General features: G+C 33.6%; 2 protein-coding genes across 2 annotated transcripts; one reads left to right on the plus strand and one right to left on the minus strand.

Annotated features, from left to right (window-relative positions):
- Positions 1-229: 229 nt before the first annotated feature.
- On the minus strand, positions 230-751 carry LOC150036407 (protein FAR-RED IMPAIRED RESPONSE 1-like). Its single transcript, XM_090312826.1, has one exon. The coding sequence runs from the start codon at positions 749-751 to the stop codon at positions 230-232; it is 522 nt and encodes a 173-aa protein (XP_090168952.1).
- A 14852-nt stretch (positions 752-15603) lies between these two features.
- On the plus strand, positions 15604-16876 carry LOC120076841 (thioredoxin-like protein CDSP32, chloroplastic). Its single transcript, XM_039030783.2, has one exon. It carries the CDS (start codon positions 15798-15800, stop codon positions 16683-16685), a length of 888 nt encoding a protein of 295 aa, XP_038886711.1. The 5' UTR covers positions 15604-15797; the 3' UTR covers positions 16686-16876.
- Positions 16877-27372: the final 10496 nt, after the last annotated feature.

Genomic DNA, 27372 nt, shown 5'->3' on the forward strand with positions numbered 1-27372 from the left:
AGGGAACCAATGTTGATTCTCTTGTATAATACTTGCGGAGTATTGACAGCTCAATATCGAGCTTGGATGGCCGTGTATCGAAGTTGGAGATGGACATGAGAGACATCAAAGCACAATTGTCAACCACTTTGTCTCTATTACAATATATGAAGGGTTCCATGGTGTTTAAGGCGACAAGATCCCCATGTAACCCATCCCGCCTCGGTCACCCACCCAACCTGTACCTAGGTCACCTACCCGCCCTGGCTGCATCTTTGATCATTCCAACAATCATATTGTCCTTAAAGTTAGAAAGAATATTATTTTCTATGTGGTATGTGCACAATCCATGAAATTCCATAGGAAAGACTGCACGAATGGCATTGCCAATAGATACCGCTCGATCAAACATAAATACCAAGTTAGGGGGCTCTCCAATGACACACATCAAATTCGATATAAACCACTTCCAAGCTCGATTAGTTTCATTGTCCACTATGGCATATGCTAGTGGATATGCTTGGTTGTTACCGTCTATGGAAACGCCGACCAACATGGTCCCTTTGTATTTTCCTTTCAAATGCGATCCATCAACAATTATCATAGGCCAAAAACTTGTAAAACCTCCAATACAAGGCCCTAATGCCATAAACATGTACTTGAAATGCATATCATTTTCAAGTTCGATTTCAAATCTTGTACCTGGATTCTCCATTTTTAACGCTTCACCATATGCATGTAAAGTAGCGTACGACTTGTTGGAACGTACCATCGTGCAGCGGAAGTGACCAGGATCTATAAGCACTCTAATTCATTAATTTTGGCAGAAATGAAAGCATGCTTCGACAGAAATAAATGGGTTTCATGACATACCTTTGTAGAACTTCCTCAGGCTTGAATCCAGCTGCAAATCTCCTTTGAATCTTGTTGTAGACCACCCCAAGATCTTCCATACTATTCTCTTGGTGCTCTAGATTGAGGTGTGAGACACAAAATAAGCTGGAATCAAGGAAATTTGGAGACAAGCTTATTGCAGCAACCCAGCAGAAGAACAGCTTCTTCACACGAATTTTTCAGAGAAATTCTTTTGATTACCTTCCTCAAAATCACTCCAATCTCTTCAATATATTGCAGACTATGTAGGATTGTATCAACAGTAGCAGAAGCACAAAGATCATCTAAACACTCAAATTCACTAATTTTGGCAAAACATAAAGCATGCTTTTGCAGAAACAAGTGAGTTTCAAGACATACCTCTTAGAACTTCTTCAAAGCTCCTTCACTAGCTGCTATCTTCTCCAAATCTTGTTATAAACCACCTCAAGATCTTCCCCACTATTCTATTGGTGCTCTAGATTGATTTGTGGGACTCAAAACAAGCTTGAATCAAGGGTAGAAAGAGAAATGCTCACTGCAAAAAACTAGCTGAAGAACTCTTTCTTCAAACCAATTTTTCTCTCAAAATCTCTATAGATTACATGCCCGATTTTCACTCTAACCTTTTCATTATATTGCAGATCAACATGCAAAGGAGTTGAATGAGTTGCAGCTCATGCTTGGAGAAGACAAGGCAAAGATATTGCTTCTTGTGTGAGCTACTTCAAAAGATGAATAATGGAAAAACTTCATTTTCTATTTAAGTGTTTTGTTTTCTTTTCCTTTTTCAATTTTATCTCAAAAAATCAAATTTTGATTTTATTAAATCTATTTTGATTTTTTAAAAATAAAAATTTTAATTAATTTCATAAATTAATTATTAAATAAAACTTAATTAATTTAATATCAAATATTAAATTAATTTTAACATATATCCATCTTTATATATTTAAATATATAAATTCTCCTATTCCGTTTAATTCCAAAATTAAACATGTAATTATATCTCATATAATTTCTAATTCCCTTAATTCTAATTTGAACGTTTTAAATTAACTTATCATGCTATTCTAGAGCTAGTCCGTTGCGAGCTAGTAAGGGGATCTCGTGGACCTACAGATCATGGGCTCCAACGATCCAAGATTAATTGGCTAAACTCATTATACCAAATTAATCTCCATTTGTTAACTAATGAGTCACTTCACTAAAGCCCATAGTTGCACTCCCCACACTGTAGATATATTATGTCCACATGATTTAACCATAATTAGCAAGTCGACCATTCACAATTTGTTCGTAATAACGGCTGGATCAAATATTTGTTTTACCCCCGAGATTACATCTTATTCCTCAAGTTCCTACTATCCTCTAATGAACAACTGGTTTATGATCCAATCACTAAACCAAACTTTCTCAGCTCAGTGAGAGGGTGGGGCCCTTTGTTCAAGACCTGGATTCAGTACTTAAGAAAACAACCTTTCTCCTATCCCTAAATCAGTTAGGTGTGAACTTCGTCTTGCACCCTACGTCCTCAGCTATCTATCCGGTCTTACCCCTGAAATGGGAGTTTTATTGAGTCGGCGCTGTTAAGCCAACCCTCAACTATGAAAATCTAAGGGCAATCCCGAATAAACAAGAGTTCATAGTTAGCTTAGGATTAAAATCGAGTTACCTAGGTCATCTAGGTGAAATAGTCAGTCTTAAATAGTAAACAACGTTATAAAGTAAAAGTGACTTATTTCTTGGTCCTGATCTTATGCAAACTCATTGCATAAGACGCCCCCACTCCTCATGTCATAACATGTACGAATTAGGATCACATCGTATGTAGCACTTTACAACTCTTTGTAACAATTACAGAGTTGGCCGCATCCAATGGTGTTACTAGAATAAGGTACCCAACCTTATTCATGTACCATAGATCATTTTGACTACTCGAACCCGATCCACTCTTATGTCTCCACATAAAGTTCAAGTACTCATACAATAGTCATGAGTTTTAATTTATTGGATTTAGACTTTCATACAATTTATGAAATCAATAACAAGTATATTGATTATAAAAGACGTTTATTATTTTACAAACTGCGAGTTTTTAGGACATAAAATCCAACAATACTCCCACTTGGACTAAAACTCCAATGGATCAATATATACAAATATGTACAATGTTGAGTTTACACGGAGAGAATAAATGTACAAATACAATAAACTAGGGCATTACAATACCCAAAAATTCTCCCATTTACCCTAGTGATACAAAACTTGTAGACCTGGTCCTACTAAGTGACCCTAGAATACTTTAGTCGAGAGAGCCTTTGTAAATAGATAAGCTAAGTTGTCTTTGAAAGCAATCTGGGTAATGATGACGTCTTCTCTGTGTACAATCTCCCTGAGGAGACGATACTTCCGTTCAATATGCTTTCCCATTTTATGGCTTCGTGGTTCTTTTGAATCTGTAACTACTTCACTGTTGTCACAATAGAGAGTGACAGGCAGGTGCATATTAGGAACTACTTTCAGATCTATCAAGAACTTTCTGAGCCATATTGCTTCTTTTGCTGCTTTGCTTGCAGCTACATACTCAGCTTCTATTATGGAATCCACAATACAACTCTGCTTGATGCTCCTCCACACAACTGCTCCTCCGTTAAGACTGAATACTAACCCCGAAGTTGATTTCCTCGAATCAATATCGGTCTGAAAGTCAGAATTAGTGTATCTAGTAAGGATCAGATCCTTAGGACCATACACAATCATATAATCTCTCGTTCTCCGAAGATACTTAAGAATGTTTTTAACAACAGTCCAATGGTCATGACCAAGATTGGACTGAAATCTGTTGACAATTCCTATGGCATAGCATATATCGGGACGTGTACAGAGCATTGCATACATCAAATTCCTAACTGTAGATGCATATGGAATTCGATTCATCTCCTCAACCTTTTGAGGTGTCTTAGGACTCTGTTCCTTAGACAGGTGAGTTCCATGCTTGAAAAGTAAAGATCCTTTCTTGGAATTTTGCATTTTATATCTAAACAACATCTTGTCTATATAAGATGCTTGAGATAACGTCAAAATTCTGTTCTTGCGATTCCAAACTATTTAGATTCCAATAACATATGGTGCTTCTCCCAAATCTTTCATTTGTAATTGCGAAGCCAGCCATCTCTTAACATCAGCTAGATATTCTACCTCATTCCCAATGAGTAGAATATCATCAACAACACAATTAAGCTTGTATACACAAGATTCGTCAATATTTTGTTCAAAGCCATAAGATTTGATCGCAGCGTCAAATCTCATATTCCAAGATCTAGAAGCTTTTTTAATCCATAAATGAATCGATTAAGCTTGCAAATCTTTTGTTCTTGACCCTGCTGTATAAACCCTTCTGGTTGAGACATATAGATACTCTCTTCAAGATAGCCATTCAGAAAAGCTGTCTTGACATCCATTTGCCATATTTCATAATCATAAAATGTGGCTATGGACAAGAGTATTCTAATAGACTTTATCATGGCAACTGGAGAGAAGGTTTCTTCAAAATCTAACCCCTTTTTTTGGGGTAACCCTTTTGCCTCAAGTCTAGCTTTATAGGTCTGTACCTTACCAACTTGGTCTCGTTTTCTCTTATAGATCTATTTACAATCGATGGGTTTTACCCCTTTAGGTTGGTCTACAAGATCTCAGTCAGAATTGAAATATGTAGATTCCATTTCAAGGTCCATGGCTTTAATCCATTGGTCTTTGTCCACATCGTTTATTGCTTGATAAAAAGACAATGGATCCTCTAAATCATCTGGTATGATGACTTGAGTTTTAGTTAAACCCATGTACCAGTCAGGCTATTGCACAACCCTCCCACTACGACGAGGCATTCTCAACTCTTGAGAAGGATGTGAAGTATCAGTTTCATTAACAACTCTTGTTGATGGACCTGCTTTATCAACAACTTTTGTTGAAGGACCTGCTCGATCAACAACTCTTGTTGATACGTTTTTCGTTTCTCTGGAAATTTCTTCTATTACTAGCTTACTGCAAGGTTAATGGTTCTTTATATAATCTTCTTCCAGGAAGGTTGCATTTGTCAGTACAAACACTTTATCTTCTTAAGAATCATAAAAGAGACCACCTTTTATTTCTTTTGGGTAGCCTACAAATAGACATACTTTTGAATGGTGTTCCAACTTTTTAGGATTTTGTACCAACATATGTGCTGGACAACCTCAAATTCTGAAGTGATATAAATTTCCTTTACATTCTCTCAAGAGCTCGTAGGGTGTTTCAAAAACACTTTTCGAGGGAGCCGTGTTCAAAATATACACCGCAGTCCCAACTGCGTTTCCCCAAAAAGAATTTAGTATCTGAGCGTAACTCATCATGGAACGAACCATGTCCAACAAGGTTCTGTTTCTCCTTTCTACCATACCATTCTGCTGAGGTGTGCCAGGGGCTGTAAGTTGAGACTGAATTCCATGTTCTATTAAATAGTTCTGGAGTTTTGTGTCTAAATACTCACCACCTCGATCCAATCATAGTGTTTTAATCTTTTTACCTAATTGGTTATCAATCTCAACCTTATACTCTTTGAACTATTCAAAAGTTTCAGACTTTTGGTGCATGAGGTAAATACGCCCATACTTGGAATAATCATCTACAAAACTGATGAAATATTCATACCCTCCTCTTGCTCTAACATTTAGAGGCCCACAAAGGTCTGAGTGAATCAACTCTAGGGTTTCTTTGGCTCTAAGACCTTTTCCAGAAAAAGATCTTTTTTCATTTTACCCTCAAGACAGGACTCACATGGTGGTAATGAACTGTCTTCCAACTTGTTTAAAAGACCGTTCTTAACCAATCTCTCAATCCTGTTGAGATTTATGTGACCCAGTCTCAAGTGCCAAAGATAGGCATTTGGAGAAATCTTCCTCTTCTTATGAGTTCCAGCAGTTTTAAACATCTCTATGTTCAAAACAGCTTTGACCTTAGTTGGTTTTAACATGTACAAGTTATTTTCTAATTTTGCAGAGTAAATCTGTTTATTTCCCATTTTGGTGAACATTTCACCATTTTCGAAATCAACTTTATAATTTTTTTCTAGCAAACAAGAGAAAGAAATTAGATTCATTTTCATAGTAGGAATATAATATACATTTTTCAAATAAATGTACTTATCTTCTATAAATAACTTCATATCTCCCACTACTTTACCTGAAACAATCTCCCTGGTCCCTATCTTAAAGACTATTTCACCTTCTGTCAACTGTCTCCAAGAACTTGTTTCCTGTGAGATAGTACATACATGATTAGTGACACCTGAATCAATTATCCAGATTTTATCGTTTTTCACTAAACATGCTTCGATAACAAGTAAATCATATTTATCTTGTTGTTCGAATTCAATAGTCTCATCTACATAATTCATAATTTTAGATGGGTTGAGAGATAAAGGACAATCTTCTGTTAAAACTTTGCTGGTGTAATCAACCACTAGTAATTTGTTTGCTGATTGATTTTACTGTTAATAATATCAGAAGTGAGTATTCTAGAATTCGACATGCTGATAAAATTCAAACAAATTCTAATTAGCAAATTGTAACTAAATCCAAGATCAAGTTTTAGCAAAAATTAATAATGTACTCATAACCATTATTTATTTACAACGATATTTTATTAAGTCGGAATATATGCTACCGAGGGGCAGTCATATACTCCTTCGCTAAAACAAACAATTTTGACCAAACACTATCTCTAGAATAACTCTTATTCCTATAGTCATTAAGTTATCGTTTTCGGTCAAGATCTTTACTAACAACTTAGTAATTCTTGTAAGTGTGATCCGCCATTTTCAGATCCTATAGAACGGTATGAACCCGCCTCTGAAATAGAAGACAACATCAAAGACAGAACTATAAGACCCTATTCATTTTATTGAAGCCTGTATTGTTCTGAATCCTATGTTACAACCCTCCAAGGGGATAGCCATCGTTAAACGACTAGCAAAGGGCCGCCTAAAGCAAACCAGCAGATGAAACATAAGAATCTCACAGTTCAGACTAATGGAGGAGACCGTAGGATATATAGACATATATCCTTTACTATGAACTACTTCCTCTATTTACCTTGATATTGACTCATACAAAACACTTTCCGAATGGAGGTCACTTCCAGGGTGACACAAAGTATCATATGAATCTCATGGCGTAAACTATGTGGAGACGTGGAAGTTGAAATCTTTATATTGAATAATAGACTTATGTTTGAACAACTTCCCTTTATTCACCGAAATCTAGATTTAAGCTAAAAAATACTTTCCAAATGGAGGTCACTTCCAGGGTGACACGAAGTACCACTTAAATCTGGATTGTGAACTCTTAGAGACGTGAGAGCTAAAAATAACGTATCATATATGTATTAATCTCCCACTGAAGTTTTCTAATAACTCTATCATATAGAAGTTATTAAACTGCCACTGAAGTGTTTTATTTAGGTAGATTTATACTTAGGTTCTTTTCGGCTAATAAAACAACCCAAAGTCTATGTGGTTTATCTAAGTATAACTCTTATAATTGGATTTTAACCTACGATATCTAGGTGATAAACCATTTTATTACCTCATATCACTCACGTATACTAATAAAACCGATTACCAACGCTCAATAATTCGGCCATAATCCTCGGGTAGGAGGTGTTCCGTAACCCGTCAACTTAAGTACCCCTAGTCTTAGAGAGGATTATATACCTGTTGAGTTTGTAACCTAGGTTTTATAAGTTTTAACAATTAAAACAAGTGGTCAACCTACGTGAGCATGCAACTGTTATTTATGGATTTTAAATGTGTAACCCAATTTTATAACAACTTATAAAACTTTAGACATGTTATTCATCCATAACATACATGAGGTATTTAACATTTAATATAACATTTATATTAAATACAAGAAACCCTAACATGCATACTATATATTATAACAATTATAACATACTTTCAGTGCATGTAACATGCTTTCTATGGTGAGATTTTAAATCTAAATGGTATACTATATGCACATACAAGATTTATTTAATTATAACATACATAAAATGCATAAATAATTAAACACAAACTGATATGGTTTTAGTTTTGGCAAAAGCAATCAAGTACAAGCCTAACTATTACAAATCAGCTTCAAAACCAACTTAGAACTGCTCGAATCGCTCTAAATCGAACCCAAACATCTTGAATCAGACTGGTTGAGTCTGAACTGGATCATCAAAGTCTGAACCGGAACAGCCAAAATACTTTGAGGCTGAACCGGATTGGACCTTGAGAAAACTGGTCAAATTGGCTACTCTCGGTCCAACCTCAAAATCTTGCAAAGGCCGATCGTGTAGCACTGAAGGTTATCATCTTGCTTCATCGTCTTATATTATGAAAGGACTACACGATCGCTTAGTGTTTGCCTCATCTAAACGATCTTTAGCTTTATCGCATAAAACTACATGATCGCTTAGTGACTGCTGAAGCTAAACGATCGCTTAGCTATTGTGTAAAACTACACGATCGCTCAACTCCACCGCATAGCTATCGCTTAGTTCTAACGTATAGAACCAATCTATCACTTAACACCATCGTCTAGCGCTTCATGTCATCGTTTAGTATTGATAACGGGTAGAAATGCACGTTATCATAGTGCTAAGTTCTTAAACAATGTTGGATTGCGTTGACGAAATATGTTAATTTGCGTCCATTAAGCATCAATTTCATAATATTGTGGTCGCATGCGTTTAACGCATTAGAACAGTTGATTTTTGTATTTTTGTGCAGAATATGCGTTAACGCAATGCAAGAATTGCGGTCATAGGAAATCATTAGTCAAGCGCAACTTCACCGCAAGGCTTTACGATGATTGTGTTCGCAAACATTCGTCTAAGAAGGATCGTCGCAACTTGTTCAACGCAACATGGTGGGCGCATCTGGGTGAAAGACTAATCAATCGCGATGGGATAGAAAGCTGATAACAATCGAATCCGATTAAGTTGACAGCCAATAACGGTTACAAAGTACATTCAGCTTTTCGGTGACAATTATTCGGCGCATCAGCCAGGAATTAAAACTGTCCCATCCGCCCTTCACCATGGATGCTCTATAAATACCAAGGGCATTCTTCAGAGATGGGGTTGACAAGTTCAACAGTTAGAGATTTCATACTTCAGTTGCACGCTTTTGTTCATAGTTTTCTTTCATTTTAAGGCAAATGCGAGGGAGGAAGTTGTTGATGCTCGTGTTTATGAAGTGGAAATATGGATTATATGCATTGATGGAATTGCATTATGCACTCAAGTTTCCCCAGCAGAATTCAAGTGTAAATTCCTCTGAGTTTCCTGGTAAGTCCAGGGTCGAACACAGGGACTTGTAAAAATAGATTGCGTTGATAATTTTGATGAAAACTTTGCGGTAACCGGAAAAATAAATAAAATGTTTGGTTTGTTGATTGCGTTGATTAAATTAAATAACAAATGCGACGGAGTTTGAAAAGACTTGGTAAATGGGAAATGTGATGAATATGCAGTGAACGGGTTGAGAAAGGGTTCGGCTAACACTCCCTAAAATGCGTTCATGCTTGCGACCATGCAACATGCATGCAACAGTAAACCACCTCTCGGTGCGAATACCACGGCTTCTAAGGCTAGAATGCATGCGATATATATGCGATAAGTCTACAAGGTTTACACATAAACCTCTATTCCTATTTATGCAATGACAAAATGACATCCACACAAATATGCGACCACATAATATCACTTCTATTCCTAGGATGCATGTGATGCAAGTTGACAAACAGAGATTATCTCTAAGTCCCTATCTCTTGTTTATGCAAGCCTAATCTTGTTCTTTCGAGTCCAGATTCTAACCTAGCTCTCTCGAGACATTAGGTTTTTTCTTTAGACTCTCTCTCGAGTAACTCTAAAGGGTATTTTGCACAGCATAAAACAAGACAATCGCAAGCAATGAACTTCCTAGGTCATGTTAGCTTAGTTCTTCTCAACCCATTCAACTAGTTTAGCTACTCATGCGTATTAAGAGAGCGAGCAGATGTAGAAATAGAACTTCCATTGAATAGATATGAAGATGAAGTATAAATAACAATGCAAGTATAATAAAGAGCCTGGTAGCAATTTCTTGCTGCCAGACGTTTACACTGTTTCTACTCATTCTCTAAAGATATTCTCGTTCTCATGAGAGTCAGCCTATTTTCTGCTCTTACGCCCCAAGGTTCTCTCTTGAGTTGCCCTGAGCGATCTCCGACGCCACCATTCTTCTCTTGCTTCGCCTTAAAATGGAAAGGAAAATTATGAACAGAAGCAACTGGTTGTTAAACGGTGAACGGTGAACCCCTTTTCTGAAGAATGCACTTGGTATTTATAGAGCATCAATGGTGAAAGACGACTTCTCTCTCCTGGTTGTACAGATGGGACAGCTTTAATTTCTGATTGACGCGCCGAATGATTGTTACCAATAAAGCTGAATGTACTTTATGACCGTTATCGGCTGTCAACTTAATTTAGATTCGACTGTCATCAGCTTTCTTTCCCATCGCTCTTAATTGGCCTTTTACCCAGATGCACCCACGATGCCGATCAAGTTGCGGCGATCCTTCTCGGGCGAATATTTGCGAGCACGATCAATGCAAAGCCTTGCGGTGAAGTTGCGCTCGACCAATGAATTCCTATGATCACAATCTTTGCATTGCGTTAACGCATATTCTGCACAAAAATACAAAAATCAATAGTTCTAATGTGCTGAACGCATGCGTCTACAATATTACGAAATTGATGCTTAATGGACGCAAAGTAATATATTTCATCAACGTAATCCAACATTGTTTAAGAACTTAGCACTATGATAACGTGCATTTCTGCACGTTATCACACCCCCAGATTCCTTTAGCAAGTCCACCGCAAAGTTCTTTTCCTAGATTTCTCAAGGATACTTCATTCAAATCCTATATACTAGAATTTTCTTAAGTCTTATTCAAGTTTCTTCTTAAAATATTTCTAAGACCTAGGGACTGCAAACTTAACTTTCAAAAGGACTTTACTAAATTCCAGAACATCGCATGATTTATTGCAAAAAGAAAATTTTCTATCGGGGTGTCAAATGATTTTATCCTTGCACAAAAATTTTTTTCATTACTTATTTTTTCTGACCTTGCGCTGATCCAAGTGCCTTGCCTTCGTTTTGGCTTGCCCCCACGTGTGTCATGCGGACATCCAACTATGAGCAATGCATTCTTCCTCAGACTAAACTCATACCGATTTGGCAGTGGAGTTGCGATCATTGATTTATGTGTTGATCCTGGTGACTTACTTTCGTTTTGGCTTACCCCCACGTGTGTCATGCGGACATCCAACTACTGGTAAGTGCCTTTCATAACTTAACTCTTATCAACATGGGTTTCCTATTGCGTTGACAGTGGAGTTGTTATTCTCATTTTTCTGAAAGAAAATAGCAAGTTCAAAAATAAATACCTCACCCCCAAATTTAAAATACGGCAATGTCCTCATTGTCAAAAGATTAAAATAAGTCATGCCATGTTCTAAAATACGTTGTAAAGAGAGTTTGAAAGAAAGATAGCAAACCCCTAACTTCTAAAAATATTTCATGAGGTGACTATCTTAAGATTAAGTTGACTCTAATATATACGAAAGAAATAGAAGCATATTTTTCATCATTGAAATCATACATAGCAAAGAAACAGAATGCAGTAACTCACTAAATTTATCTATGTCAAATGATTGCGGTGATTAAAGAGGATGCGATTATAAAACTTTGAAGACTCAAATGCAATGTGATAGCGCAAAATTGGAAATAAAGATAAGGAAGAGTACACCCCCAAATTTTGCACTGTCGCCTGCATTGTATTGACGCATCCATCTTTGTGGCGATCTCTCTTCTTTGGGTTGTGGTGATGGAGTAAGATAAATACTTCTTTGTGTAATATCTCTGCAATCCAGCGCCTTGATCGTTGCAAGAAAAACAAAGAGAGGGTCAAATTATTTTAAATAAAATAAAACTTGTTATCACATTTTTTTTATAATAAAGATAGTGACAGTAAAATAAGGATAGATAAGGATTTGAAAAGATAATAAAAATTCCGAGTAGTGGAGAAAATAGTTGAATAAATAAGGTTTCCCAAAACTTGCGTCCTTGATAAGTTGCGATCATTTGATAACGCAGGGACCACTTATTTCCGGCTGGTTTGTTCATGTCTATGGTGGCTTTTCTCTCTTTTCTTTGTCTTTTAGGGTCTTTACTGCCTTAATCCAAAGTTTTTTCCCATGAATGCTCATTACAATTTCCCCCTTGAGCACATCAATTTGAGTGCGACCGGTTGAAAGGAATGGTCGTCCCAATATGATGGGTGCATCTTCGTCCGCTTTATAATCCAAAATGAGGAAGTCTGCCGGCAGGATAAATTTATCGATTGAGATTGCGGCATTTTTCAACTCCCCTTCAGGTTATATTCGAGATCTGTTCACAAGCAGGAGAGTTTCCTTTGTGGGCATAAGTGTACCGGCATTCAATTGTTTGAAGATTGACAACGACATTATGTTTATATTTGCCCCAAGGTCACATAGTGCCTGGCCACTGAAGGTCCCTCCGATAGAGCATGGGATCATGAAGATTCCTGGGTCGCCCATTTTAAGTGGGATCATAGCATTTTGCGCTGCAGCCACTATTGCGATATTTTCTTCCTCAATTTGTTCCTCTTTCAATCTTTACGGAGTTACTTGTGATTGGACTTCTTTTGTCTCAAAATCCAAGGCTTAAGGGTGGACGCAATTTCAGGGTCTGTTTTCTCGGGCTTCTCCAAACTATAGTTCAGCGGGTCTTCAGTTATCACCGCATTTAAGTTGGTCGCAATGCTCTTCTCCCCTACTTCTGCAGTTATGTTGTTGCTTAGCAAGGAGACTACTAAGCATTGTTCCTTCTCGTTACCCCCAGCATTGCGAAGGATCTCAGTTGAGCTCGGCAACGCTCCTTGCGGTCTATTTTTCAGCTCACTCGCAATTGTGGCCCATCTGTAATTCAAGATTGCAGATGGACGTGGCTTGACTTTGAAGCACCGTCTCATTTTTCTCTAGATATTGCTTCAATAGGCTCTATAAAGAAGAGGATTGTGGTGGTTGTTGTGAGCTACTTGTTTGATTGCTCAGTTGACCGTTGTTGCATTGAAAGAATCCGGTGGCCCTTCTTTTTGCGCCACAGGTTGAAAATTTTGTTGTTGATTCTTCCAAGCAAAATTTGGGTGGTTTCGCCACCCGGGGTTATATGTATTGGAATAGAGGTTATCTCTCATGAAGTATACCGACTGCGGGTTTGTTGGGCATTCTTCCATCAGATGAGCATCTCCACAATTGATACAACTTGCGTTCGTTTGAGTAATTGCGCTGACCTGCCCTTTCTTCGCTCCCGTATTATTAATTGTGATGCCTTATATTAAACTCATCATCGCAGTCATTTGATTTTGCAGGGATGCGATAGCCCCATTGTTTGCATCATTTTCTTAAATAAAATAAAAGTTGGAAATGAATAAGATAAAAATTTCACTCTAATTTTGTAAATACTTTTTGCCCAGCCCGATTAATTTTATGAATAAGACAAAAATTTCACTCTAATTTTATAAATACTTTTTGCCCAACCCCTATTTTGCTAATGGTTTTCAAATGTACCCTAAATTTCCACTTGATCCTATAAATTTTGTTGAAACCATTGAGGAGATGAGTAAAAAATATGGTTCTATGGCAGAGAAGATTTAGACACCGAATATTCTCCCACCAAAAGACAAGCCAAGAAGAAGGCAACAGAACATCACTAATATTTTCTCAATTAAAATGTTATAGGCTTTCAATTTTTGTTCATTTAAATAATTAGTTTTTGAACAATTGGGAAATGGATGGATCTTTTCTAAGAAGTATATATAAGACAAATTTTACTGAAATAACTTTTCTAAAATATATATATCATTTTTATACGAGAAGGGAATCTAAAGTCTCTAAATTTATATGCATTTATATGCTTTAAAAATGAGCTTGATTCTAAGTCGAGCATTAATTCGTATCAATATTATAATTATATTGATTCTATATAATTAATGTTTAACATATCCTTTGTGCAACACATGTCCATAAAATATAGGAGTTTCCAAGTCTCTAATACGTATGGCACATAGACACACTAACCAAATTTAGAAAAAAGGAAAACAAATTTAAGTGTTTGTTTATGATATTTCTCTCCAAGCCGAGTAGGCATTACCAACAAAGGATTGAAATATATGTCGGCATATCTATAAGTTAAAATGTTCAACATTGATTTAAGAATTCAACGATATCTTTTGACATCTTTTATATGTAAAATATGTTATATTAACCCCAAATATGAGTATGAATACATATATATAACTAAGTCTATAAGTAAAAACAACTTAATCAAATTTTTAAATAATTTTGATAAATTTATTCATTTGCAATAATATCTATATCGATATTTTAACAATATACCTAGGAGTGTAACAAAAGACCGAAAAACCAAACTAAAAATTTGAATTTGGTCTGTATTTGGTTTGCCTTTTTAGTCTAAAATTGGATTTTGGGTTTGTATTTGGAGAAACAAAAAATTATTACTTTAAATTAACTTTAATTGAAAAAAAGAAAAAGTCAAAATTGAAGCAAATTGAGGGTATATATATATCCTTAAAATTAAACTTAGCCCTAGGTCTCTTTTAGTATTTAATTATTGGTGCATGTGAATTTGTTATTTAGAACCAGAACAAATTATTACGGTGCATGTAAGTTTCTTGTTAAAAAAAATCAACAAAAAAAAATTCAAATTCAAATTATTAAAAAAGAAATTCGCCCCATTTTAATTTGAAAAGGGTTAAAAAAGCCCAATTAAAAACAAAAGCGAAAATGAAAATGAAAAAATGGAAGGAAAAAAATAATATCAAACGGTCTAAAAACCAACCGATTGATTTTTGTTTTTTTGTTGGATCACTCTAGTTTTTTTAATTATAAAATTGATTGATTTGTAATTATTAGTTAGTCTTAGAATCAACCAATATCGAATAATCACAGGAATATTTGGGTACAATTCATACATCCCATTCAATCATAAAAGAAAAAAATATCTAAAAAAACTGTCACATGACAACTTGTGACTAAACGTTTTGATGGACTGCATCGAATGCAGCTCAAGATGCATCAGAGTATTTTCCAAACTTTTGTTCCTAGATTTATCCTTAAAATTAAAAGGAAATACTTAAGTGCATCTTGAGTTGTATTTATTTTGCTCCATCCTATCTAAACGCCTAATCACAAGTTCTCACGTGATAAATTATTCATTTAAAAGATATATTTTTACCTTTTTTTTTTTTTTTTTGTGATTTGAAGATGTACATGAAGATGAGTATAACCTGAGGTGCACCAAATATTACTCAAATTAAAGTTAACAATATTTGGATGTATCCAAAATGCACTAATCTTTATATATTTCATTTTCATCACATAAAAAAAAAATCAAAGTGAATTCAATTCAGCCCCTTTGTATTACAAAAATTAAAATTAAAATATTTGAAAAATAATTCAAGAATATATTTATCACATGATAAAACACGATCGAATAATTGGGTTAGACGTACAAAAATAAAATTTTCGAGAAGCAGGTTTTTTCAAAATTCTTTCCCTACGATGAGTCATTTTGGACATGATAGATATTATTTCCAAAAAAATCCCCAAAACATCTCTTTCTGGACAAATCATAACCACAAGAAAAATGTGTGGTTCTCCCAAAACTCTCTCCTCTTTAACAAAGATTTCATGATATCTCCACACAGCCTTCTTCCCTTGCATTTTCTTCTCTGTAAGCTCTCAGAGTCAGAGTCCTCTGTTCTCCTATGGCTTCCTTCTCACCCGCTCCATCTCTCTACACCCAAAACACCCGCCCTTCCCTCATCCCCAACCTAATCAAACCCGCCGCCCCATCCATCTCTGCATACTATTCTTCCCCACGATTAATCACTACCCCACTCCGCCGCCGCGCCCTCAGGATCCAGGCCACCGCCGCCCCAAGCGTGAAGAAGCAGAGTAGCGACGAACGAGTCCTACAAGTACACAGCAAGGAAGAATTCGACGAAGCCCTAAAAAAGGCCAAAAGTAAATTAGTAGTAGTGGAATTCGCCGCCTCTCACAGCGCTCAAAGCAGTCGAATGTACCCATTCATGGTCAGTCTTAGCAAAACTTGCAACGATGTGGAGTTTATCTTAGTAATGGGCGACGAATCAGAGAAAACGAAAGAGCTTTGTAACAGAGAGAAGATCGAAAAGGTTCCTCACTTCAGTTTCTATAAAAACATGGAGAAAATCCACGAAGAAGAAGGAATCGGACCCGATCAATTGGAAGGCGATGTTCTGTATTACGGCGATAACCACTCGGCGGTGGTTCAATTACACAGCAGAGAAGATGTAGAGACGCTGATAGGAGAACATAAAGACGATCACAAACTGATCGTGTTAGACGTCGGATTGAAGCACTGTGGGCCGTGTGTGAAGGTGTATCCGACGGTGATAAAGCTGTCGAAGAAAATGGATACGGTGGTTTTCGCTAGAATGAACGGAGATGAAAATGAAAGCTGTATGAAATTTCTGAAGGACATGAATGTGGTGGAAGTGCCGACGTTTTTGTTCATCAGAGACGGCGAGATTAAAGGAAGGTACGTTGGGTCTGGTAAAGGAGAATTGATTGGGGAAATTCTTAGATACCAAGGAGTTCGTGTTACTTATTAATTAATTTTTATTAATGATAATTTTGGGGGTTAGGATTTTAATTATACATGATTATGATTCTAATAAGATGAGTTTGAGTATTGAGTTTGAGGGGTCATTGTTAATGTTATGTGTGGATGGTTTGATTTTGGTGCAACTACATTGAATCATGTTTGGGTCTATGGATAATCAATCTCTTGATTTGCATAAAATTATTCGATGAGGTGGTTGCAATAGAACAATTTTATAATACGGTCGGATGTGGATTCAAAGAAGTGCGAATGTTTGTCAAATTTGATCCTGACTCAATAATTAACACATCAATTTCTATATTAAAAGTTGATGGTTCAATTTTTCAACTAAAAATAGGGGTGGAGAATGTGTGCAACTATGAATATTATTTAATCTCAACTTTGGATTATGCTCTTGAGCCTATCAGTGATAGACTATATCGTTGATAAGAGTTTTTCAACGATAGAGTATAACAAGGATAGATTTTTCTGTATTTGCGATTCTCAAAAAATTTTGCTATGCACTTAATTATTAACCTTAAAGCAGTTATCCATTGTAATTACCCTATATATACATATATATTTACAACTTTGGATTGTCTAGTAGGGATTTAACTTTTAATTTTATGTTTTTTTAAATGTCTAAACTTTCAAAAGTATCTGATAAATCTTTATACTTTCGATTTCATGTCTATTAAGTCATTGAGCTTTTCGTTTTATATCTAATAGGCCATTGGTCTATTCAATATTTTTATGTAAATATATGAATCTATTAGATACAAAATATGTCTCACGAAATTTAATTTTATGTATAAAAGATTAGTTGATTTTTTATTAAATGATAGGTCAATATCATATACTAAATAGAAAGCTACAAATTTTATCATACACCAAATTGAGAGTTAAGAAAGGATTTTTGAAGTGTAAATACTTATTAGATACTACATTCAAAGTTTACGAAACTATTATATATTTTTTATAATTTGATGACCTATCCAATGAAATTAAATTAAAATTTGTTAAAACTAAGATGGGGAATTTTTTTCTTGTGGGAAACTCGATCCTTGCATATTCCTTCTGAGGAATCTTGTTCCAATTCTCATGGAGAATTTGCAGCGATGGAAACAAAGAAGACTTCCTTGTCCCCGTCCACCCATGAACATCTCTAAACGAGCATTAATGTTAAGAACTTAATAGTGTGATTGAACTACCATGTGGGAGCTTCGAACTTTTGAGAGATTATTTAATTTGTAAATATATAACAATTAGTTAAGGCCACATTTCAAAATATATAAAATCTTTTGGCAAAAATTTTTCAATCACAAACTAATAATTCTATCAATTTAGAATCAAAATTTTCGTAACTGAAACAGTTTATATTCGTTGTTAGTGATTTGTAGCTATCTTCACTCGTATCTATTTAAAATAAGATTTTTTTTCTCCACAAATTCTACAAAAATACCAAGAAAAATGATCTTGTAATTCTTTCAAAATACATAGAAGAAAATTGAGAAAGACAAAGCAAATGAAAAAGCAAATGAAAAACCAATCGAATCTAATGAAAACTCACAATTATCTATTTAATTCTCGCAAATTTCTCTAATTCACATTAATGTTTGCAATTAACGAAATCTTATATGTCTAAGTTATATATCAATGGTTTTAAAATGTCGTGCTAATAGTTAAATTGATTTACATATTAAAGTTTAGAATTTAAACTAATATAATTATTAATGGATACAATCTCATTTAAAGTGTATAAATTGATTTTTTTTTTATTTTTTTTTTGAAATAAGTTTGTAAAATATAGGAAAGATCACGATGCTAGTTAGTGTTAAATTAGAAACGAATGTGAAGTTTTTGCTTCGATAAAGAGAATTCGTTCATCAATTGGTATGTGAATTTGGCATTAAATAAACATAGTTGGAAAATTGTTTCATATAAAAATTATGAGGAACTTTAAAATGTTCAATCCTTCCATTTAACAAGTACATATTTAAATAATTCAATAAGTGTTGTGAATTTAAAGAGGACAACTACATCATGAAAACATGGATATGAAAAAAATATAATAAAATAAATATAATATAATATTTAAATATATAAAATAAATAAATAACAAAAAGTAAATAAAAAATTAACAAAGAATGAATTTCTCCACTTTCTCCAATCTGTCTTTCAAACTCATTAAATGTCACTATTTATAGGCAATTTGGCAAGTAGAAGATGGATTACATGGACACTAATAGTGTGTAATCTTGAGACACATGGACAACACATGAGGTAATGGATAAGTGACACATGGCCAATGGACACTAATAATGGGTATCTACATTACACCTAATTTAATATATTTATAATACTACTTCTTAGATGCCTATTATATATGAAATATGTCTCATTAAAACTTTACTAAGAAAAATCCTAGTGAAGAAAAAATAGTACATATTTCAAATAATCTAATACTCTTGAAAAAAATATAACATGGAAACATCACTTGAAATCTCTGAGTCTCCGCATTCCAATGTTATATACCAATTTTTCAAAGGTTGCAGTTGGTAATGATTTTGTAAATAATTTTGTCATGTTATCCTTCGAACCAATTTGTTAAACAGTGATGTCACCATTTTCTTCAAGATCATGAGTATAAAAAAGCTTTGGTGAAATATGTTTTGTTTTATCTCCTTTAATTTGGGATATGCATATTGTGTTGTCTTCATATAATATCGTTGGAAGATTTTTACTAGAAGACAAACCACATGTTCCACGAATGTGCTGAGTCATTGATGTTAGTCATATACATTCTTGACTGGCCTCGTGAATCAAAATAATTTCAATATGATTTGAGGAAGTGGCCGTTATGGTCTGGTTCATCGATCGCCATGATATAGCGGTTCCTCCATGTGTGAATAGACAACCTGTTTGAAATTTAGCTTTGTGTGGATCTGATAATATCCAGAATTTGCATAGCTAACTAGATCAAAATTTGATTTATTTGAATAAAACAAACTCATGTCGATTATTCCTCGGAGATAACAGAGTATATGTTTAATTTCGTTCCAATGTCTTTTTGTTGGAAAAGAACTATATCTTATTAATAAATTTACTGAAAATGTAATATTTGGTCTTGTATTATTAGCAAAATACATAAGTACACCAATTGCATTAAGATATGGTACTTAGGACCAAGAAGTTCTTCATTATCATCTCGAGGTCGAAATATGTCTTTCTTCACATCTAGTGAACGAACTTCCATTGGAATGTTATATTGATGTGTTTTGTCCATATCAAATTTTTTCAAAAAAAATTCCTATATAAGTTGGCTGGTGAATAAATATCTCAACTGTTAAATGCTCAATTTGCAAGCCAAGGCAAAATCTTATTTTTCCGAGATCTTTCATCTTAAATTCTTATTTAAGTTATTATATTGTCTTTGAAAGCTTTTCAGGAGTTCCAATTATATATAAATCATCAACATATACAGTTATAATAGGAAATTCTTACTGTGATTTCTTTATAAAAACACACGGACATATTGGATTATTTTGATATCCTTATTTCAATAAATATCCCCTTAAGCAATTGTACCACATTCTTCCTCATTGTTTCAATCCACAAAATGATCTCTATAATTTTATTAAATACAATTTTTAAAAATTTGATTTATATGTTTCAGGTACTTTAAATCCTTCTGGAATTCTCATATAAATATCATCAAGAGATCCATATAAATATGTGGTGACTACATTGAAGGAATCGAATCGCGGAAGCGTGTGAATGCCATGCCTTTAGACATTCGTTTTTTATGGAAACAAAAAAAGTAAAATAAAATATGCATTTGTAGGATAAACATCAAACAAAAACATAAACATTCTAGAAAATAGGAAGTAGAGAAGAAATCAATACTCACCTTTGTTGATTCCTCTAGCTTTCCTCTTCCACCGTTATCAATTATCTCGAACTTCTCCAATGAACAAAGACATCACCAACAAAATTAGCTTGTTCTTTGGTTCTTCTCTAGGATTCCAAAGAACTTGGAAGAGTGGTCTCCAAGAACTTTTGAGGAGGAAAATGGTAGAGAATTCATAGAGAGAAGTTAGATGTTTGGAAGCTAGGTTTTTGTGTAATAAAAAACATTTTTTTTCTTCTAAATGGGCTATAAAGATATATTTATATGGAGAAGGGTTAACCCTTTCTCCAAGAATTTTCCTTTATACCCTTAGTATTAATTAATTAAATAACCCTTATTTAATTTAATTGACACATTAATTAAATAATCATATATTAAATCTCATTTAATATACATTTAAATAATTACTACAAAACAAAGAATAATTAGATGACTTGGATCAATATCCGGATCCTATTGTATATGTAAATGCTATAAAAAAAGTAAGAGTTCCTTTCTTGATTCTTGATTTGTTCTACAGAAATAGAACCTCTCCTTTCGTTTTAGTCATAAAGGGAAGTTCCTACGACATGATAGATTGGTGACCTTTAACTTACAGTCTCCATTGTTTCTTAATCAATTAATTAACCATTAATTAATTAATTAATTAATTAACTATATTAAATCATATTTAATATGGAGTTAAAGATCATATAAACATCACATATTTACATTTCTTTATGAATCTAATTCATATGAACCTAATATTTGAATCTTATTCAAATATATCTCTCTTACATAATTTGGATTATAGATCATATCTATAATTAACCATTATATATTAATCTTATTAATATAAAATTTCCTCTTTTGACTTGAACAATTTAAATAATTCCTCATTACTATCATTTAGTGAGCTAACAAGGAGATCTTATGGACCTACAAATTAAAAGCTTCAATTATATGAGATTAATGGATTAAACTCCTTTAGTCCAATTAATCAATATTCATTAACTATCAATCACTCCACTAAAAATCGATAGCTGCATTATTCGCACTGTAGATACATTTTTGTGCCCATGGATATAACCAATCAAAAGAGCGATAACATTTCACAAATGCTCATAACTACAGTTAGGCCAAAATATCGTTTTACCCCTGCAGTTACATCTAACTTCTTAAATACCATTGATTCCTCCAATGAAAAAATTATTTATAGTCCAACTATAAACTAACTTCTCTGAGGCCTCATTGTACAAGACCCGGAACAAGCTATTAATGGAGCAGTTTATCTACTTTCCTAAGGGATGAGAATGAGTAAAATCCATCTTATGTAGTTGTGTTCTCAACTCTCTAATCAGACAAATCTCCAAAATGGTAGGCTTATTGAGTCGGCTATTATGGCCACTCTCACCCATATAGATCCAAGGATTGTTGTTGTTTACAACTTACTCAAGATTAAGGTCAAGTCTCCTATGGTCATCCTAGTGAAATATTAGTTTCTTCAGTAACGGTATTACAAAGAGAAACTAATTATTTCGTGGTCTGGTCTATGTATAAATTTCTTTATACAGGATACCCCAACTCACATGTCTTTACATGAACAATATGGTTCATATTGTTTGTAACACTTACATTTCATATAACAATTACAAAGTGTTATCAGGATAAGACACCCAACCTTCATCCATTTACTGTAGACTTTTTAGGTTATTACTTGAACATGAACCACCTGTATGTCAACCACATACTGTTCAAGTGACATCATATAACCTTGAATCTTAGTTTATTGGATTGAATTAATGTTGTCTAAATATCAAATAAAATACCTCTGATTTTATTAGATAAATAATTTATGTTAACAAAACTACAAACCACGAGATACACTAGATTTAGGACATCAATCTCAATATACATCCATAAGATGCATGTCCATATTTTCATACACAGTCAGACCAATTAAATATCTTAGTGTAATTGCATCCACCACTAAAGAATATATCTCCTCATAATCAATACCAGGTTTTTGTGAGAAACCTTATGCAACTAATCTTGCTTTATATCTTGTGACCACGTTATTTTTATTTCTTTTCCTTACAAATACTCATTTGTATCCCACAGGTTTGACACCTTCTGGTGTTCAGATTACTGGTCCAAAAGCCTAATGTTTTGAAAGCGAGTTTAATTCTGTCTTGATTGCTTCTTTCCCTGAAGCCAATCTTTTCTATGTCGACATTCTTCAACAGATATTGATTCAGAATACTCATTTTCAGATATAATATCAAGAGCAATATTATACGTAAAAATGTTGTCATAACTACATTAGTTTGGTTCCATTTTTTTTCCTGTCATGACATAGTTTATTGAAATCTCATTATTATCTTTAGATATTACATCCTCAACTAAGTTTTTTTTACTATTAAGTATTTTTCGTTTTTGAGGATTTTTATCTTTGGAACTCACTAGTCTACCACGCTTCTACGTCATAGACTCATTAGTGGCAACTTGTTCTATTAGGATATCAATTTTAGATGGAACATTTGTAGATGGTATAGATGACTTAGATACTTTCTTTGCATCTATAAATGCATATGGTAATTGACTTGCTATATTTTGAAACGAATTATCTTCTAAACTTCAAGTTCATATTGATCTGTACCGGGATCTAAATGAGACAATAACAATGCATTCCATGTAATTTCCTTTTCCAATTTCTTAAATCCTCTTCCTAATGTTGGAAAACTTGTCTCATTAAAATGACAATCAGCAAATCCTACAATAAATAAATCACCCGTCAAGGATTCAAGATATTTAATAATTGATGGGAAATCATATCCAACATATATTCCTAATCTCCTTTGAGAACCCATTTTAGTACATAGTGGTGGAGTAATTGGAACATATACTATACATGAAAAAAAAAATCTCAGATGGGAAATATCTGGCTCATGGTCATAAGCTAATTGTAATGGTGATTACTTATGATAAGCTACTAGTCTAATACGTACAAGTGATACTGCATAAAAAATAGCATATCCCCATACAGATGTAGGAAGCTTAGCTCTCATAAGTAATGGTCTAGCAATTAACTGCAAACGTTTTATGAATGATTCTACTAAACCAATTTTGTGTATAAAAATGAGCTACAGAATGTTCAACACTTATCCCAGTTGACATACAATAATTATCAAAAGCTTGAGATGTAAATTCACCAACGTTATCAAGACGAATGGTCTTTATTATATAATTAGGAAATCGTGCTCTTAACTTAATTATTTGAACAAGTAATCTTACAAATGCTAGATTTCAACTTGATAATAAGCACATGTGTGACCATCTGCTGGATGTGTCTATTAATACGATAAAATATCTAAATGATCCACTTGGTAGGTTAATATGTCCACATATATCACCATAAATTTGTTCTAAAATGCAAGTGATTCAGTCCTCACTTTGACTGGTAATGATCTGATGATTAGTTTGCCTTGAGAGCAAACATCACATGATAATTCATTTGATTGAAGAATCTTTTGACCTTCAATGGGTGTCCAGTTGAATTCTCAATAATTCTTCTCATCATTATAGATTCTGGATGACCCAATCAGTCATAATAAATTGTAAATATATCTAGATTAATGAACTTTAGGTTCATTGTTGCATATGTTTCAGTTACTCGTATATAAGTATAATATAATTCAGAAGATAAAGCAACCAACTCTTCTAGCATACATTTTTCATATGAGACAGTAGATATGATATAAAGATACTCAATATTATTTCTATCAGTCTAATATGATAACCATTGCAACGTTTATCTTTAAAACTAAGTAGATTTCTCTTTGATTGACTAGAGAACAATGCATTGTCAACTAAAAAATTTATTTCTCTAGGCAAAATAATATTTGTTTTTCAAATCCTTCAATTAGGTTTGCAAAATCTGATATTGTATTGACTTTTGCTTCCAGTATTGTCAGTTTGGAAAAATATTTTCTACTTATAAGTATTGTATTTGTGGTTGCACTGTCTGTTAGATATAGATCTTCTTTACTCATTTTTTAGTCATCCAACATATGAAAATGATCTAGGTTTCTTCATTAAAAGAAAATAATTATAATAAGAAAACAACATTTGGAATATACAAACGTTAACGTCTACTAAGAGAAAAAAAAACATGGAGATGAATAAAAAAGACATTAAGTCTAGATATTTTCAAAGTCAAAGGAAACACTTGATGTTCCATCAATTCTGCCGATTTTCTCTAAAAGAGATTAAAAAAAGTCCGTCACATCCAAATTTTTCATACGAGTTTTAGGTATCTAATGCCCTAGTTTATTGTATTTATTATCTCATTACTTGACATTGTATTTATTTATATATACGTAAATCCACTGGAGTTTTAATCTAAGTGGGAGGTGGGGCTGAATTGATGGAGTAAACATGTATAAAACGGAAAGTAACAGAATCATTAAGCACTCTAGTTATACTTAGTTTGAGTAACAAGCATGATAATATAAGTTTCAAATAGAAAAGTGTTTCAATATGAATACCTTTGAATAATTCCATTTAATCCTTGCAAGTTCCATGAAAGGACCTTCAATTTCTTCAATAGACTACCAAGAGAATATTCTCTACTATTTTCAACCTTAGATTTGAATGGTGGAACTCTGAATTGAGATGGATTGAGGTGGATTTGAGAGAGTTTAAAAGCAAAGCCAATTTTTGCCGAAATTTCTTAAACTTCAGATTGCATGCCCTTCCAATCTCTGAAAATTGAAGGTTTTATTATGTTAACTCATGCAAGCACTTAGCATTTCAACATTTTGACACATCAAAATGCATTATCTAAATGGCCCAAGTGTTAAATTGTAGAAAAAAACCACTAAGAAGAACGAAATCAGGATATTTCCACTTTCACAATTAAATTCTAATTTCTTGATTTTAATTATATTTAATTTAAAACTAAATTAAACATAATTTAAGTTCAATTTCTAAAAATTGAATTTCTTTAAACATCGAAATTAATTTAATTTAATTAATTAAATGATAATTTAATATAAAATATTAAACTAATAAAATACCTAATTCAAATATGAATTTTATTCATGTAATCAATATTTAAATATTTTGAACTCTCCAATTACGTTTAATTTCAACAAAATTAAATGTTAATTATGTCGAATATAATTATCCATACCCTAAAAATGAATTTGAACACTTCAAGTTCCAAACCCTAATATATGAATTTGAACATTTCAAATTCACTCAATATTCTAGTCCAAGGTTTAATCTTTTACGAGCAAGTAGAGAGACCTTTTGGACCTACAGATCATGAGCTCCAACGGCTTGAAATTAATTGGCTAAATTCTTTAAACCGAATTAGTTTTTATTCGTTAACTACCGAGATACACCACTATAGCTCAATAGTTGCACTCTTCTCACTGTAGATATATTTCTGTCCGCTTGATTTAGCCATAATTAGTAAGTCGACCCTTCACTAACAATTGGGTCTAATGCTTTTATCCCTGAAATTACATCTTATTCCTCAAGTCCCATTGATCCTTTAAGAACAATAGGTTTGTGATCTAATCACTAAACCGAGTCCCTTTCGTGCCAATAAGCGGGTCGGGCCTCTTGTTCAAGACTTAGAATCAGTACTTAAGAGAACAACTTCTCTACTATCCCTAGATATGGGTAAGAGTAAATTTGTCTTGCACCCTATGTTCCCAGCTATCTACCTGGACTTAACCCTGAAATAGGAGGCATATTGAGCCGACACTATTGAGCCAACCCTCACTTATGAAAATCTAAGGATAATCCCGAATAAACAGGAATTCATAGTTAGCTCAGAATTAAGGTCGAGTTATTTAGGTCATTGATTTGAAACAGTCAATCTTAAACAGTAAACAATGTTATAAAGTAAGAGTGACTTATTTCTTAGTCCTGATCCTATACAAACTCTTTTCATAAAACACCCTCACTCGCATGTCTCCACATGAACGATTCAGGATCACGTCGTTTGTACTAGATATAAAGTGGACCGTAATAATATTACCAGAATAAGGTACTCAATCCTTATTCATATACTATAGACCATTTCGATTATTTACACAAACTTGATCCATCTTTATGTCTCCATATAGAGTCCAAGTATTCATGTAATAGTCATAGATCTTAGTTTATTGTATTTAGTCTTTACAAGTGCAATGTACATACTCAACAACAATTTCATTGAATAAATGCCAATAACATCTTTATTGATAATAAAATATGTAACCCAACAACGGGATGGGTCAAATATGTCATTATCCTAATATGCAAAATTTTCTTCCACATTTTTCTCTTTTTTCTTCAATGATGCTTGATAGAGATCAACAAAATGTTTTGACGTACAATAAGTATGTGAGCAATGCTCGGTCATTCGGCATCGGAATCATTTATTTTAAACACTTTTTGAATTTTTATCTTATAAAGCTTTTCCTTTGTGATCATCATTTTGTGTGGTTATTTTGAAATTTGAATGATTAGAATGACCACCATGAAAATAATAATTAATTATTCCTCTATCATGGTCACAACCTCAACCACGACCACGACCACGACCTCAACCACTATTATTATTAAAATTCGCAACATTCATTTTAGGGAATGGTGTTGTCCCGGTTGGTTGAGATTCATAATTTTTTATTAATAACTCGTTATTTTGTTCGAACATGAAAAGATATGGAATTAGTTTAGAATATTGTTTAAAACTTTTCTCTCGATATTACTGTTGCATGAGCATATTCAAGATATTAAATGTAGAAAATGT

This window comes from Benincasa hispida, chromosome 4, assembly GCF_027475165.1.
Source record: "Benincasa hispida cultivar pf3 chromosome 4, pf3_genome.v1.1, whole genome shotgun sequence".
Classification (NCBI taxonomy): Eukaryota; Viridiplantae; Streptophyta; class Magnoliopsida; order Cucurbitales; family Cucurbitaceae; genus Benincasa; species Benincasa hispida.